The sequence below is a fragment of the Dendrobates tinctorius genome, unplaced genomic scaffold, assembly GCF_039654945.1.
Source record: "Dendrobates tinctorius isolate UK_male_01 unplaced genomic scaffold, ASM3965494v1 ptg000063l, whole genome shotgun sequence".
Classification (NCBI taxonomy): Eukaryota; Metazoa; Chordata; class Amphibia; order Anura; family Dendrobatidae; genus Dendrobates; species Dendrobates tinctorius.
The window spans coordinates 16,008,417-16,026,367 of record NW_027361731.1 but is presented as its reverse complement, the minus strand read 5'-3'; the positions used below and the strand labels follow the sequence as shown (position 1 = coordinate 16,026,367).

At 47.7% G+C, this 17,951-nt stretch overlaps 2 protein-coding genes across 2 annotated transcripts in view; both read left to right on the top strand.

Annotated features, from left to right (window-relative positions):
* LOC141094243 (uncharacterized) overlaps window positions 1-17,951 on the top strand; it is a 1,213,871-nt gene that overhangs the window by 822,402 nt on the left and 373,518 nt on the right. The window lies entirely within an intron of this gene.
* The window catches only part of LOC141093939 (uncharacterized), a 197,074-nt gene that overhangs the window by 102,512 nt on the left and 76,611 nt on the right, over window positions 1-17,951 (top strand). Inside the window, exons 13-16 of the mRNA XM_073579620.1 lie at window positions 9,375-9,554; window positions 9,637-9,760; window positions 9,844-9,941; window positions 10,142-10,232. Coding sequence (XP_073435721.1) covers window positions 9,375-9,554; window positions 9,637-9,760; window positions 9,844-9,941; window positions 10,142-10,232 — 493 coding nt within the window. The remainder of the gene's footprint in view (window positions 1-9,374; window positions 9,555-9,636; window positions 9,761-9,843; window positions 9,942-10,141; window positions 10,233-17,951) is intronic.

The window sequence follows — 17,951 nt, the reverse complement described above, 5'->3', positions numbered from 1 at the left end:
TCTATCAAAGCTCTGGCCCTAGCGGGGGTCACCGGGTTTTCCCGCTAGGCCGCAAGTCTCTTCCTGATGCAGTCTATTAAAGCCCATTGAGCCTCCCACGCACCAGCCGGCCCCCTCCCAACCTGTACTCCTAATGCCAGCTGACCAGTGACGATAACTGGAAGTGATGGCCCTGCTTACTTGCACCGTTCTTATGCAATCGCAGGCGTGACTCTCCTGTCGCATTCTCCACACGGGTCTCCTCGGCTTGACCATAGGCGGAAGTCTCTCAGGCTCAAGGCGAAGAGGACTGAGCTTCAGCTCTTGACAGGCATAGTCGAACCTCAGAGAATTGACCAATGCAGGGCGCAGCTTCTGTATCTGACCAGTGTAAGCCATTCTTTGGGATATCTTCTGGGGAATCCAGAACTTGCCATGCGGTGAACAACACCTGGGTGGCGTAGACTCCCCCCTGAGGCCTGCAATGCTGGTCTCAGCGGTGTTTCTGGAGCATGTCTGCCCCACTCTCTTCCATGGTGCAAAATCTTCTCATGTATGGGTGCCCAGAGCTTTTATAGCAGGGAAGTTTTTCCTGTGGGTCACCTGATCCAGTCCAGAATATGAGGTCACTCCACTTGCAAACCTACTAGCATACTTTGGTTCCACTTGATTTCAGCTGACCAGCAGATGGCAGCCTGTTCTCATCAATGGCACCTCCTGCAAGAGTCCTGCAGATATGTCATGGCTTCTTCTTACATTCCTCCCCCCTTTTTGCTCGCCAGTCCTCGGGTGAGTGTAAGGTTGTGTTGACATGTAGCGTTTTTTTTGCGTTTTCGCTGCGATTTTAAATGCCGATTTTGCTGCAAAAATGCAAAAAAAGAGCATCCCATGCAATCCTATGGCATTCCGCACATGCTGTGCTAATGCTGCGGATTTTTCCGCGGAGGAATTGCATCGCGGAAAAATGCGCAGCATGCTCATGCTTTGTACGGAATCGCTGGAAAATCCGCACACATAGTAATGCATTGGTCTGCTTACTTTCTGCATGTGGCTATGCCCACCATGGGAAAAGTAAGCAGAACATTTGCGGATGGTACCCGCGGTCTGGGGGAGAGGAGATTCTCCTCCAGGCCCTGGGTACCATATCCCTGTAAAAAATAGAATTAAAATAAAAAACATTGTCATATTCTCACCTTCCAATGTCCCTCGCAGCGTCAGCAGGCCTCAGCCGTAGCGGTCTCGCGAGACCACGGCATCATCAAAGGTCATTGGTGCAATGCATCACTGGGAACGGGACCTGCCGGGAGCATCGCGATGATCGGGGACGCTGCGCGGGACGTCGGAAGGTGAGAAAAACACGATTTTTTATTTTTTTTTATTATTTTAAACATTAGATCTTTTTACAACTGATGCTGCATAGGCAGCCTCAATAGTAAAAAGTTGGTCACACTCGTCAAACACTATGTTTGACGAGTGTGACCAACCTGTAAATCAGTTTTACAAGCGATGCTACAGATCGCTTGGAAAACGCTAGCATTTTGCAAGCTAATTACACTTGCAAATCGCTAGTCTTTCCGTGGGAAATAGGCGTGAATTAAAATGCGGTTTTATCGCATATTTCCTGCAGAATGGAATTCCGGAATTCCCGCGTAAATTTCTGCGGCATTTCCGAAACGTGTGCACATAGCCTAATTCTTTCGAGTTCGGAGTTTCCCCACAGGTAGGCCGAGTTCGGCCAACAGTTTAACTCCTTTGTTTTCTGATGTATGTGGGACCAGACGGGGAATTCCGTCATTGGCCAGCTCAGTCCACCTGAGCTCTTCCTGTAGAGGTGCGTCTGGGGTACCTGGAGACTCAGCCACTGGAGGAGGCAAACTGACTCCAAGTTAGTTTTCTCTCTCACTCAAGAGCAGCAACAACATCTCTAATGAACTCATCGATCCTGCAAGTCATTCTTTCTCTTCCTCTAAGACTCCATTTTGCGTGACCTCAGTCACTTTTGTTGGGAGCCATGCCTCGTTATGGTCTTCTGCTTCATAAGAGCAGGGCCGCAGCTTATTCCTGTGCAACACCTGAGGTGCTACGACATCATCTCCCTCAGGAAAAATCTTGTCGACTGAGTTATTCGGATGAATCTTCCTCACAACTCAGTAGGGTAGCGCTTCCAAACGATGATCCAACTTGTTCCCAGTTTGTTTGGCCTACACACTTACATGGTCCCCTGGCTGAAGTTGTCCTCCTGACACTGGGCATCGATTTGAATATTCAACTTCCCAAAACTTCTCAACCAGGTTCTGGATTTGTCATTTCCTTAGATACAATATAGTTCAGCCATCACTTGACCCTGGAAGCAGGCCCCTTGGTCGAAATGAATTCACTTCTGGCAGCCATATATGCAATGAAGTTCTGACAGATGGCTATGGCTTCAGCTTTGGCTGTCTGATCGAGGGTGGGAGTCGCCACCAGGAACTAGATGAAGTGATCAATCATCACCAATCAATACCCGTAGCCATTGTATGAAGTTCCGATCATCAGATCATCGATCATCAGGACCTCTAAAGGTGCAGAGATTCAGATAGCCTGAATAGGAGCCCTCTGTTTCGGGGTTTGTTCAGCTTACAACCGTGACATATTTGTCAAACTCCTTCGACCTTCTGCCGCAGTTGAGGCTATACACCAGTTGTTGCAGGTCCCTAAAGGTCTTCTCTACACTGAAGTGGGCACCCCTCTCATGAGCATCTTTAGCCAGCTGTACTATCAGCGCTTCTGGAGCCACTGCTTGCCAGGTAACATCGAATTCTCAAGGGAGTTGAATCTTTCTACACAGCAGGCTATCTTTAAGGAAGAGCCTTTCCCACTGGCCTAAGATCTGCAGGGTACTTGAGGGTGAAGCAGCCCTAGCTTCATGATCAGGCCTTTGCACCAGAGCGACCCACTTCCTCAGCGTTGTCCCTTGAACGGCCAAGAATTTGGATGGGTCTGGGCTCTGCTCTAGACTCCTGAGCGGTTACTACAGTCAAAATAAACTGCTTAAATTCCAGGATGTCATCACCCTCAAGCTCTTCATCTACACTGTGTTCCAAATTATTATGCAAAAAATATTTCCTCATATTTTCTCTAAATTACCTATATGAATTGCAGTCATTGTTATTTTCCAGTCATCTAATATTCTAGTATAATTGCAATTTTTTTAACAAACTGCCCATGAAAACAGTATATTTTTAAAAATAAGAAACACTCAAAATGCATGTTCCAAATTATTATGCACAGCAGAGTTTTCAACCTTTTTATTTTTATTTTGAACAAAAAAATGGTCAATTGTGAAATTATAAGCATTATCAGCTTATTACAAAATGAAATCAAACAGTTTTCAAGTCAAAACTTTCTTCTCGGTGATGTTACATTTGCACATAGGACCCCTTGTTGGAAAGAAGCTTCTGAACGCTCTCGTCCATTGAATTTGTCAGTTTTTGGATGGATTGTGCTTCAATTGTTTTGCATGTGGACAGAATACCCTCCCAGAGCTGTTGCTTAGAAGTGAACTGCCTCCCGCCATCATAGACATTCCTTTTGATGATGCTCCAGAGGTTCTCAATGGGGTTGAGGTCAGGGGAAGATGGTGGCCACACCATAAGTTTGTCCTCTTTTATGCCCATAGCAGTCAGAGATGCAGATGTGTTATTTGCAGCATGAGATGGTGCATTATCATGCATGAAAATGATCTTGCTGTGGAAAGCACGGTTCTTCCTCTTGAACCATGGCAGGAAGTGCTGTCTTAGAAACTCCACATAGACTATGGAGTTCATCTTTACCCCTTCAGGGATCCTAAAGGGGCCGACAATCTCTCTCCACATGATTCCAGCCCAAAACATTACTCCACCTCCTCCTTGTTGGCGCCTTAGCCGTGTTTTCATGGGGTGTCCATCAACCAGCCATCCTCCACTCCATCCATCTGGACCATCGAGCGTTGCACGAAACTTATCGGTGAACAAAACAATTTGGAAGTCAGTCTTCATGTATCGTTTGGCCCACTGGAGCCGTTTCTGCTTGTGTGCAGTGGATAGAGGTGGTCGACAGGATGGCTTACGCACAGCTGCAAACCTCTGAAGGACCCTGCATCTTGTTGTTCGGGGGACGTTGGAGGCACCAGCAGCTTCAAAAACTTGTCTGCTGCTATGACAAGGCATTTTTGCAGCTGCTCTTTTAACCTGATGCAATTGCCTGTTGGAAAGAGTCCTTAATTTTTCCTTATCATCACACACACGTGTGTGCTGGGAATCAGCTACATACTTCTTGATTGTGCGATGATCACGATGAAGTGTCTTGGCAATGTTGATTGTAGTCATGCCTTGACCTAAATACTCCACAATTTGTTGCTTCTCAGCAGCCGACACATCCTTTTTCTTTCCCATTTTGGCAAAAAAATGTAGGCTGCTTAATAATGTGGAACAGCCTTCTTAAGTAGTCTTGCCTTTATTTGGACACGCCTGCCAAACTAATTTGCACAGGTATCTGCCATTGCTTTCAGTGATATAAAGAGCCCTGACACACATCACCATCAATGAGTTTAAATGACAAACAAAACAATTCTAACCTTATCACTCCTAAACTCTTTTTGCATAATAATTTGGAACACAGTTTATGTCTGTCTTCGGTCTGGCTTGGGTGATTCGGGACAAGTGGTCTGCTTGAGTATTCTGGGACCGCTAGGAAATCTTGTACTGGTATTTAGACATCCTTGCGACCCAACGCTGTTCTAGCACTCCCAGCTTGTCATTTTCTAGGTAGGCCAGTGGGTTCTTGTCCATCCACACGTGTATTTCTAACCACGACAAATACTCAGTGAATTTCTCAGTCATGGTCCAAACCAGCACCAGCAAATTCAGTTTGAACGAATTGTAATTGTCCGGTTTCTTATCTTTCTCTCTCAGTTACCTTCTGGCATACGTAATCACCCGCTTTCTTCCTTATTGTAACTCTGCCAATACTGCCCCCAGACCTTATAGGCTTCCCTCGGTGTACAGCTTGAAGAGCTGTGAGAAGTCAGGGTATGCCAAAATTGGGGCATCTGTCAATGACTGAAATGATTCCTCTTGTCATGGTCCCCATTGAATGGATTGACATTTGGCTCCCCCAGCCATGCCCCGCAACAACTCGTTGAGTGGTGCCGCAATCTTGGCGAAGTCCCTTATGAACCTGCAGTAGTAGCCGGCTAGCACTAGGAATGCTCACAGTTCTCTCAGGTCGGTTGGAATGGGCCACTTAACTAAGACACTCCAGCCGGTGAAGATGCTCTTCAAACATGGCAGAATGAATGATTATGTCATCCAGATAGATCAAAGTGGCTTCAAAGTTCAGGCCTGCCAAGCATTTTTCCATAAACTGCTGAAAGGTTCCTGGTGCATTCATCAGTCCGAAAAGGCATCAGGTTGTACTCAAACAGGCTCATAGGAGGACAAATGCTGTTTTCTGGCAGTTCTTCTCAGCCACCAGGACTTGCCAGCAGCCACTGGCTAAATCAAGTGTGGAAAAATATTCGGCTTTTCCTAGCACAGATAGGGACTCTTCAATTCTGGGCAAAGGTTAGGAGTACACTCTTTCAGCCTCCGGTAGTCTACGCAGAAACTCATGCAGGGCATCATCCTTTTTCCAAGCGAACACAATGGGGGGGGGTCACCCAGGGACTCTGACTCTCGCAGATCACGCCATTGCACAGCATATGGGCCAACAATTCTTTCTCCTCCTGGTACATCTGAGATGGGACCTGCCGATACCTCTCTCGAATGGGAGCAGTGGAAATTGTAGGGATCACATCAGTGATAGCATGGATGCACCCTAAGTCATCTTGATGCTGTGCAAACACATCTCAATATGGCTGTAATAACTGTTCAACCTGCACAACTTATGTAACTCTGTGAGGCTGGCCTCCATCTGTTCCAAGGGGTGAAGTCCAGCCAGTGGTTCACTTCGGTTTTCCTGACTATCAATCGACACCGCAAAGATCCATGGTCTCTTCCCACAGGTGTCAGTCCTATAGCTTCAGCTCTGGGGAGATCTTCCAGCATTATACAGACTTGGGCCACTTCTTGTCAGGGCACCAACTGTAGAATAGCTCCACTTAAAATTTTTACAGTGCACAGGTACTCGTCCCTGTCGCACATTGGCCAGGTTGAGGGCAACCAATAATCCGGAGATCGCTTCTTCTCCCTCTATAGGCTCGATATGGATGTCCACATCCTCTAAGGATACATGAGCCAGTAACGGCATAGTGAGTACAGTCTGTCCCACTGATAGTGTCACAGTGGATTCTGTTGGTATCAGTACTTCGCCGAGTTACTGGGAGGCAGCAGAAAAATATTCAGATCTTTCCTGTATCAAAATGGGAGACAGCAGGTAACTTCTGAATTTTGCTGACTCTCAATAGTTGCTGAAACACCTTCTTACTTGCCGGGTTATGTGTGGCACAGGTCCAATTGTTTTTATCTGGGCCCTTAGCTAAGAATTGTCCCACTTCTTTTAGCACATTCATGCCCAGGGTTACAGTGGGTCCTCTGCCTCCGGATCCCTTTCTCAACACTATTCCTTTTCAGCCCAGATCCTTCCCGGACACCCGGACAGACATCCACACTACTCCTGCTCCTGGGATAGGCAGTTGATTAGCCGCCACCATTCGGATGCTGTGTTCTTTTCTGGAGCAAGCAATTTCGGGAAATATGCCTCCGTGTGCATCAAGCAGTGAATGTGTTGCCCATTGAATTAAGCCCAGATAATGGGTCTCTCAGAGACAATATCCTCAGAATTCTTTTCTCCCTCTGAGGCTCGAAACCACATGGTATTCTGCACAACCGTGGGTTGCATTAGTTTAATGGGCACCCCATCTCCTCCTTTCTCGATTCGGACAGTGTCTTGAAATGTGTCCCCTTCCACCACAGGTTCAATACTCTCGATTGGGTTCCGCCGATGGGCTACGTACGCGACATGATGTGTTCTGAAAGGATCGACTTTCCCTCTCTGACCTCCCCTCACGTGAGTTCGGGTTATCGGCTAGAGGATTGGCAGCAAGGGTCCTCTTGATGCTGCATAACTCACCTCGAATGTCCCAAATCTCTTAACATATCTCCCGTACCCAGTCGGACTCAGTACGTGTTGACTCAGACATGACCCCTTCATGACTCCAGACCGCGAGGGAGAGAACTGGAGCATCTCTCTCCAAGACTCTATCTTTGGCCCCGACTTTAAGAAAGCCCAGACCGGAATTCAGGCATGGTGCTCCTTTAAGATCTGTGTCATGACCCAGGTCAGGTTTTGCTTTCTGCTTTTCCTCTTCCAGCCTGGTCATGGCGGGGATAACTATTTCTGCCTCTCTTTGGTTTGGGGGTGGCTATTTCTTGGTGTTCTTGCAGGAATCCCGTGTCAGTGATAGCTTTGGTCCTTGGCTTGAGCAGGTGACCAGTTATACCCCAGTGTTCCTATTACCTCTGCCTTCCATACTTGTGCCTGACTGTTCTCTATACCTGACTTAGTGTTATTCTGGGGTGTATTCCCCTCTGTGTATGACTCAGCTTGAACTCTGACATCGCTCTCTGTCTCACATCTCTGGTTCTTCTACTTCCATCTAATTTAGACCCTCAGCTTGTATTTGACCATGAGTTCTGTTTTCCCCTTTAAACACTACCCTTACAGACCATTACTGACTTGGCTCATTTTGACCACTCTCTATCGCCACCTAGTGGCGCTGTGCAGCTGCACGGTGCTGCAGGTGCGACCGCTTCTCTCACCAACACCCCCTAGTGGAGTCTGCACATACTTGCAAAGCAGCTGCATTACAATCTGCTTCAGAGAGTGATCCTTCAGTCCAGCAACAAGTTGGTCCCGCATCACTTCGTCCAAGGGACCCAGCCTTCAGTTCCCATCTTGGGTCTTTTTGGTGATATGGACCGTCACTTCATGCTATGCATTAACATACTAAGCTATTGTCTCACTTTTCCCTTGGACCCGCTAGAACAAACACATGCTGAGGTACCTTAGGTCCGTGGTGTCACCATGCATATCCTCCAAGATTTTTATCACCTTTTCCACAGTGTCACGATCCCTAAGTGGGCAGTACGTAACCATCTGTCTGGCCTCCCCATTAAGGGTCCGGAGGGTTGACTCGGCGTGAATAGTAGGGGTCAAGGGATACATGCGTAGCATGCTTTTCAGCATCTTTGCCCAGTCCCACAGTGACACTGCTCACTGTGAACTTGGGAAGGTTGCTGAGCATAGCCAACAAGTGTATATTTCACTTGCCGGGCTTGGTTCACAGACTAGTCCGCCATCTCTATGTCTGATGTTGCATCCTGCCGAATACACCAAAAGTAATGCAGGAGTCTGGATGCAACGAGCAGAGATCACAAGGTGGAAACAGACAAGGGTTGATATAATGCTATTTATATACAACAGTAACTTTCAAACAATTAGTGTTAGTAGCTATGCAATTTAACAGTAGAGACAATACCAGGTTTAGACTAAACAAGAAAGTCTTTCTCTAGTTAACGTTGGTGTCCTTTTCACAAACGTGATGCGCCCAGTCTTGGGAGTCACCACTTGAGTTCTCACCCAAAATTCTGGTTCTAGCAGAGGTCACCGGGCTTTCCCACTAGACCGCAAGTCTCTTACTGAAATAGTGTATTAAAGCCCGTTGAGACTCTAACGCACCAACCGGCCTCCTCACAACCTGTACTCCTAATCCCAGCTGATCCTGGTACCATTGATGATAGCTGGAAGTGACGGCCCTGCTCACTCACACCGTTCCTCCTCAATTGCAGGAGTGCCTCTCTTGTCGTAGTCTCTGCATGGGTCTTCTCAGCTTGACCATCGGTGGAAGTCTCTCAGACTCAAGGCAGAGAGGACTGGGCATCAGCTCTTGACAGGCAAAGTTGGGACTCGGAGACTTGACCAGAGCAGTACACAGCTTCTTGCTCTGACGAGTGTAAGCTGTTTTTGGGGATATCTTCTGGGGAATTCAGACCTTGCCAGATGGTGACCAACATCTGGGTGGCGTAGACTCCATGCTGAGGCCTGCCACGCTGGTCTCAGCGGTATCTCTGGAGCATGTCTGTCCCGCTCCCTTCCCTGGTGCCAAATATCATCATGAATGGGCGTGCAGGACTTTTATACTAGGGAAATCTTTCCTGTGGGTCACCTGATCCAGTCAAGCACACAAGGTCACTCCCCCTGCAACCCTTCCAGCATACAGTACTTTTGTTCCACTTGATTTTTGGCTGGGCCGCAGATGGCAGCCTCTCCTCATCAATAGCACCTCCTGCAAGAGTTCTTCAGATATGTCATGGCTGGAGAGGTGAGGACTGTGGAAATGTCTGTAGTGAGATTTATTAATGTCTCTCCATAACCAGGATTACAAAGTAGTGAAGAAGACCTCTAATGAGCGCTGTCAGGATCCTTTGTCTGAAGGATGGGGAAGACCTCTGAGCCCAATCACAGGGCCTCCACCTCACACCCTGAAACATGAGGACATCAATGGCCAGAAGATCCTAGAACTAACCTACAAGATGATTGAGCTGCTGACTGGAGAGGTAACACTGCTGGGAATGCTGGGACATTATACAGTAATGCTAAGAAGGGATTGGGGTATGACAGTATCTTTGTATGTGTCAGGTTCCTATAAGGTGTCAGGATGTCGCCATCTATTTCTCCATGGAGGAGTGGGAGTATTTAGAAGGACACAAAGATCTGTACAAGGACGTCATGATGGAGGTTCCCCAGTCCCTCACATCACCAGGTAATAGACAGGACTAAATCCACATGGCCTAGAATTATCTGTATGTAAAGAATGAATTCAGTCCCTGTATGTGTTTCCTCCAGATCTACCCAGTAAGATGACAACACCAGAGAGATGTCCCCGTCCTCTTCTTCCACAGGACTGTAACCAAGAAGATCCCAGTGCTCCTCAGGATCATCAGGTAGATGGAGAGAAGGTGTCATGAGATCTCCCCTATGATATGTAGATGGCTGTGAAGGTCTTGTGCTCAGTCTTGTTCTATCCACCAGGATTATATGGTTTATACTTGTGTAATGAGAACGGTGGAGATGGCAGGATTAGAGCTGATCATAGATGTGACTTCTCCATCTGTCTGTGTGACTTTTACAATATTTGTTTCAGGGTGAAGATCTGACCCATATTAATACTACAGAGACATATGTGAGGGGTGAGGAGCGGTGTAAAGAGGTTATTCCTACATATGACTATCCAGGTGAGTAGTGACCACTAAATGCAGAGAAGTCACAGAGTCTACTGTAATTATATGTTGAATTTCTAGCGGCCGTACCGGTCCTGGAAGGACAGTCAAGTGAGAAGCCAAACCGATTTGAGGTTAACAAGAAATATGTAGGCGGAAAGGATTTAGAAGTAGGGTCTGGTAATAATCTACTCAAAACCAGATAACAACTTAGCTCTGGTAATAACTGGCTAATTGGACTCTAAGGGTATGTGACCACGGTCCGGATATGCAGCACTTTGGACGCAGTGGAAACTCGGCTCCACCCAAAGCGCTGCCAGCTTTTGTACTCATTGTGTTCATTGAACCATGCGGAATCACCGCATCCTATTCATAGACTGGGCTATTTATCTTGCGGAGACTGAGCGTCTTTCACGATAAATAGACATGCTGCGATCTACTGTATAAAGATGCGCCGCCTGTCCAGTTATGCAGGGCTGCTGGATGCGGCCGTGCACGCATAGTGGAGACGGGATTTCATAAAATCCCCTCCACTATGCTGTAACATCTGGACGCTGCGGATTGCACGCTGCGGCTGTATGCAGAGTCCAATCCGCAGCAAATCCTGGAGGAATCCTGACTATGGAAACATACCCTTACACAATGAACTAAGTGACCCTGTGAATTTAGTGCAGCATCTCCACCAGCGCAGCCATGGACTATATTGGGAAGACTGGTTAGAAAAGTGACAGTGCAGGAGCATGCCAGTACAAGAACATTACAGAGTAGGCATGGTGAGACGTGTCATGACAGCATACGAAGATATTCTATGTACAAAGGTGTTTCTCTATACCTTCTGTGCACAATTGATTATTGATACCCTACTTTACGTGATGTGTTTGTTGGATGAGCTCACTTGGGAACAATAAACATCTCGATGCAGAAATGAGCAAACTTTTTTGAAATGACCATACTGCCAAGAACAAAGATCATTTTCCCCCTCTGCATTTGGCTTTGTGTGAGCACCAGGCAGCATGATAACATCTTTAACCTGCATATTGACTGCATGTTTGCAGGTTAACAACGTTATTTCTGGTGACTGGTTCCTGTGATGGTCACGTGCGACACACCGCCTCCAGCAGGGTGAATTTATATGACACACGTGACCCTGGATACACCGCCTCCAATAGGGCGAATTTAAATAATATAACGTGCAGCCGGATACCCCGTCTCCAGCAGGTGAATTTCAGTATTACACGTATATCAGGATATACTGCCTCCAGCAGGGCGTATTTACACAATTAAGGGAAACACCAGGAAAACCGATACAATGGAGGGCCCTGCAATAGGGAAAGGGGACGTGGAGACCTCCTGCACTCCACTGAGTCAGTGTCTCTACACTCCTAACAGTCCCTATACAGGCTCCGCACCTGTCGCCGAACCGGATACCTAAAAACCCTAGCTCGCCCTGCACCTAGCCCTTTCTAGTGAAATGGACAGTGCAGAAACTAATCCCACCAATGCACTGAAACACACAAAAGGAAAGGTACAAACAGGGATAACACCACTTAGCTTTGCTCTGTTGCTATTGCTCCCAGCAACAGAGTCCACCACCAGAATGCAGCTTTCCTCCAGAATCGCTGCTACTTCACCAAGCGTTGCAAGAGCTGCAAGGAACTCCTCACTGTGGTTTCTTCCACACCAGGACACTGACTGCTGCAAGGAACTCTCGCTAGCTCCTTCCTCCACCAGGGATGGCTGGAAATGTCCAATATCACCAACAGTGATTGCAATCACCTGACACTCTTTTATAGGTAAGAGCCAAAGCAATCACCCCTGCTTCATAATCACGTGCACTAAACTAAGGTAACCAAAGTGCAATGACCCTAACGGCCACCGGGGGCAAAACTAGAACTGAAACCACCACAGTACAATGACCCTAATGGCCACCGGGGCAAAACTAACTTTAAGCACACAGCTTAAGAAAAAAAAAAGGTTACTTGTGCATTTATCTGTCATAATCCAACCTGGATCATGACAGTTCCCTTTAACATAGCACAAAAATATACCAATAAAAATGCTCACCACCCGGGCGTAGAACGGGTTCAATAGCTAGTCCTGATATATGGTCTCACATCCTTGTATATACTCCCCCAGCCTGGTATATGCTTCCCCAGCCAGGTGTATGCTCCGCCACCCTGGTGTATGCTCCCCTAACCCAGCATATGCTCCCCCAGCAAGGTATATGCTCCTCTAGTCTGGTGTATGATCCCTCATCCAGGTATATGCTCTCCCATCCAGGTATATTCTCCCCTAGACTAGTATATGCTCCCCCATCCTGGCATATGCTCCCCCATCCTGGTGTATGCTCTCCCATCCTGGTGTATGCTCCCCATGCCTGGTATATGCTCCCCAAGCCTGCTATATGCTCTCATAACCCATCATATCCTCCTCCACCCTGGTATATGCTCCCCCACCCTGGTGTATGCTCCTCCACCCTGGTGTATGCTCCTCCACCTTGATATATGCTCCCCTAGCCCAGCATATGCTTCCCCAGCAAGGTATATGCTGCTCTAGCCTGGTGGATGTTCCTAAACCCTGGTATATCCTCCTCCCCTGTGGTATATGCTCTCCTAGCCTAACATATCCTCCTCCACCCTGGTATATGCTTCCCCAGCCTGGTAAGTTGTCCCCCATTCTTATCCCCCAGTCTTTCATGTGCTCACCCATCCTGGTCCCCCAGCCTATTATATGCTCCCCCAGCCTGGTATATGGTTCTGCTTCCTGGTATATGCTCCCTCAGCCTCGATTATGCTCTCCTATCCTATCCTACTATATGCTCCCCCAGCCTGGTATTTGCTCCACTAGCCTGGTATATGCTCCTGCATCCTGGTATATGTTCCCCCAGCCTGGTATATGCTCGCCCAGCCTTGTATATGCTCCCCCATCCTGGTATATGCTCCCCCATCCTTGGATATGTCCCTCTAGCCTGGTATATGCTCCCGCAGCCTGATATATAGCTCTAACAAAAATTAAGAGACCACTGCAGACCACTGCACAGTTTTATAAAAATCAGCTTCTCTACATGTCTGACAGCCATTCCATTCCAGTGTCAGTTGAATTCCAGCCAGAATACACCTCATTCTACTTAATGTGCTTCTGATTAGGTGATCACCTGAACCAAATATTATTTAACGAAGTATAAAAAACCCTACTGTGGTGTTCGCAATCCTCTTGCAATAGGACAAGCTGGATGGCAAAACAAGTGCTAGTAATGTGCCAAAAATACCATAATAGGAATAAAAAAAATAACTTTTAACCAAGCCAATGAAGTTGAAAAGAAAAGTCTTGAGTGAGGAAAAGGGCCTAATTCTGGCTTTACTGGCATAGGGATACAGTGAGCGTCATGTTGCCCCCATCCTTAAAATTTCTAAGACGGCAGTCTATTACAACAAGGTCAAGCAGCAGACATAGGGGACAACGAAGTTACAGACCGGCAGAGGGCGAAAACAACTCTCCACTGACCGGGATGACCGTCATCTTATTTGAATGTCACTTAGCAACCGCAGGATGACATCAAGTGACCTACAAAAGGAATGGGAAATGGTAGCTGGGGTGAAGTGCATGACAAGAACAGTTCGTAACAGGCTCCTAGAGGCAAGGCTCAAGTCATGTAAAGGTAGAATAAAGCCTTTCATCAATGAGAAGCCAAGGAGAGCCAGGCTGAAGCTTGCCGAAGGCCATAACGATTGCACCATAGAGGACTGGAGTAAGGTAATCTTCTATGATGAGCCTAATTTTCAGCTTTGCTCAACAACTGGTCATCTAATGGTTAGACGGAGACCTGCAGAGGCGTACAAGCCACAGTGTTTTGCACTCACTGTGAAATTTGGTGGAGGATCGGTGATGATCTGGGGATGCTTCAGCAAAGCTGGAATTGGGCAGGTTAATCTTTGCGAAGGACGTATGAATCAAGCCGCATACAAGGTTATCCTGGAAAAACAGTTTATTCCTTCTGCTCAGGCAATGTTCCTCACCTCTGAGGACTGGTTTTTCCATCAGGACAATGCGCCCTTCCACACAGCTAAGTCAATCAATGTTTGGATGAAGGGACACCACATCAAATCCCTATCATGGCCAACCCAATCTCCAGACCTGAACCCCATTGATAACCTCTGGAATGTAATCAAGATGATCACAAGCCATCAAACAAAGAAGAGCTGCTTAATTTTCTCTCTCACCCATGACAGCACCACGGAGAGAGGGGATCCGCCCATCAGGGACAGGAACCTACAGATAAAAAGGGCGGCACCTCTCCTCCGCCCCCAGTTGGGTTCCTGTCCCTGACGGGTAACCTACAGCATTGGCAGCAGCAGCAAAATGTACATGAGAGCCGGGGCCAGTCCCGTCCGGGGGTTGACAGCGGGGAGGCCCCTGTCACGGCGGGGTCGGTGCCTGAAGCTGCCACCGCTGCAGCCGATGGGGTCGACAGGGTGAGCGGGAGGAAGAAGGACCGAGCCACCACTCCGGAAAGGAGGCTGGGGCTGGCGGGGACCCGGCAGATGCGTGGGCAGCGGCAAGGTACAGAGGGTGTACTAAAATGGCCGCTGCCCCGGAAATAGTGGCAACTTCCGGGTCCCCCGGTCAGCGCAGGCGCGGTGCGCTCTCCCTGCATACAGTGGTGCAGGATGTAAGCGGAAATGATGTCACACGCCGGGAAATTTAAAACAACAAAAAAGCTCCTGGTTGGAAGCGTCCTGTGACTAATGGCAGACAGCGACCAGCATCAGGAGCAGCAGGCCAGGCAGCAAGCCAGGCAGCAGCAGCAACACTGGCAGAAGGAATGGGACAGGGACGCCCATTCCAGCAGTCACTTCACGCGGCGTAGCGAGTCAGCCGCAAGGAGCAAGTCGCCAACCGGGGATCGTCCTACTCAGGACTTGAGTCCACCTCCTGAACTGGTACCTGCAACCGCATATATGGATGAGCGATCTATGAGAATGTTCACCATTGTATAAAACTTCTTTTCCCTTATTAGGGAAAGAAGGAGAAAAAGAAAAACAGGTATTGCCCCACATGTAGCCGAGCTCTACCACTAACGTGGAACAAAAAGCTCTGCGAGTCATGCATCCAGGAAATGCTCTGAGAGGAAACCCCGGATTTCGCCTCTGACCTAAGAGCAGTAATAAGATCGGAGATTCAGAGTGCCCTTTCAGCCCTAAAACAGGGGGATAAACCAAGAAAGAAGGACACTATAGTGGGCTCCCAGTCGGACTCCTCAACATTGGGAGAAATCCCGTCACACACATCTGACTCTGGCTCCTTGTCCTCAGACGAGGAAACGGGAGGGCGACACTGTTTCCCCCTAGAAAAAGTAGACACATTAATGAAAGCAGTAAGGTCTACAATGGGGGTATTGGACCCACGCCCCGATAAATCGGTCCAAGATATAATGTTCGGAGGACTGGGCCAAAAGAAACGCAGAGTATTCCCATTAAACAAAAACATCCAGGGACTGATTAAAAAAGAATGGGAGAAGCCAGACAGGAAAAATGCCACGATCCCTTCCCTTAAGAGAAAATACCCCTTCGACGAGGAGGCGTCCACATCTTTGGACAAGGCACCAAAACTCGATGTGGCAGTCGCCAAGGCCTCAAAAAGGTTCGCCCTCCCCTTTGAGGACATGGGTTCTCTTAAAGAGCCTCTAGATAAAAAAAAAGTCGATACTTTTCTCAAGGTAGCTTGGGAATTGGCAGGAGGTAATCTCAGGCCCACCATAGCGGCCACATGTACCTCCAGAGCCTTAATGGTCTGGGTAGACCAGCTCGAGAAACAACTGAGAGAAGGCACACCAAGGGGAAAAAATTCTGGAATATATTCCGGTAATAAGGGGAGCGGCGGCCTTCTTGGCGGACTCATCAGCTGACTCAGTCCGATTATCATATAAAGCGGCAGCACTGTCAAACGCAGCCCGGAGAACCTTGTGGCTCAAATGTTGGCCGGGTGACCCACAAACAAAAATGAAGCTCTGTTCCATCCCCTGTGAGGGAGAATTCCTATTCGGCGAGACGCTATATGACATCTTCCAGAAAGCAGGGGATAAGAAAAAGAGGTTTCCGAACCTGGGGCTGGCGGCATTTAAAAGTTCCTTTCGGAACAAAAAATTTTTTCAGAAAAGGGCCCCGAGGGAACAGAGATGGGACGAGGGAAGAAAAAGAGAAAGAGGGTTCCTCTTTGGCAGTTCTTCCTGGGATAAGAAACCCTCCAAGTGACAGTTTGCCCAGGGTGGGAGGAAGATTAATCCTTTTCTTTCCAGCCTGGAGGGAAATCTCAAACAGCCCGTGGTTATTAAATTTGATCAAGTCGGGCCTGAGGGTAGACTTTCTTTCTCTCCCACCCCAAAAATACGTGGTGACCCCGCTAAGGTCTTCTACTCAAGAGCAAAAAGCTCTGGAATGCGAGGTCTTAAATTTGGTAAAGAAAGGAGTCCTCCAGGAGGTTCTCCTTCAGGAGAGAGGCAAAGGGTTCTACTCCCCGCTGTTTCTGGTGACCAAACTAGACGGTACCTTCCGGACTATAATAAGCTTAAGAAAATTAAACACTTATGTCAGAAACCAAAAATTCAAAATGGAGTCAATCAAATCCACCATCAAAATCCTGTCCCCGAACTGTTTTATGACAGTATTAGACTTCAGCGACACGTATTATCACATCCCCATTCACAAAGACTCCCGGAAATACCTGAGACTTGCAGTCTCTATAGAGGGGGTGGTAAGGGAATTTCAATACAGAGCCCTGCCGTTCGGAATATCTATAGCCCCACAGGTATTTACAAAAATAGTGGCAGAAATGATGGCCCACCTAAGGGAGCGGGACATATTAATAATCCCATATCTGGACGATTTTTTAATAGCGAGCGACTCGGCACAAAATTGCAGGGAACAAAGGGACATGGTGATGGACTCTCTACAGAACCTTGGCTGGCTTCTAAACCTGAAAAAATCAAGGTTGGAGCCCAGCAAAGTACAGGAGTTCCTAGGACTCACACTGGACTCAAACAGGCAAGAGTGTCGTCTCCCATACCACAAAAAACAAAAAGTCGCACAACTAGTGGCAAGAGCAATAGCGAATCCCTCCATGACACTAAGGAAAGCGATGTCCCTACTGGGGTCCCTCTCAGCCTGCCTACCAGCGGTCCAATGGGAAAACTACACACCAGAGAACTTTAATGGGACGTCCTGGCCAACCAGTTAACGTTGGGAGGCCACTTGGAGGGTGGCTTGACGCTAAGTTCCAAAACTACTCATTCCCTAGCCTGGAGGGGAAACAACGCCAATCTATCCAGAGGGATCCCCTGGGTAATAAAAATAAAGCACATAATTACCACGGACGCCAGTCCCATGGGCTGGGGAGCACACATATTTGGTATCGCCGCGTCCGTAACGGCCTGCCCTATAAAACTGTCCCATTAGTTAACCCCTTTAGCGAACCCCATAAAAAATAAAAATAAAAAACGAAGCAAAAAATAATGATTTATCATACCGCCGAACAAAAAGTGCAATAACGCGCGATCAAAAAGACGCATATAAAATCCATGGTACCACTGGTACCATATAAAATAGTTTTCATTGCATAAAACCGACAAAACATAAAAAAAACCTAAATGAGGTATCACTGTAACCGTACTGACCCGAAGAATAAAGCCGCTTTCTCAATGTTACCGCACGCAGAACGGTGTAAACGCACCCCCCCAAA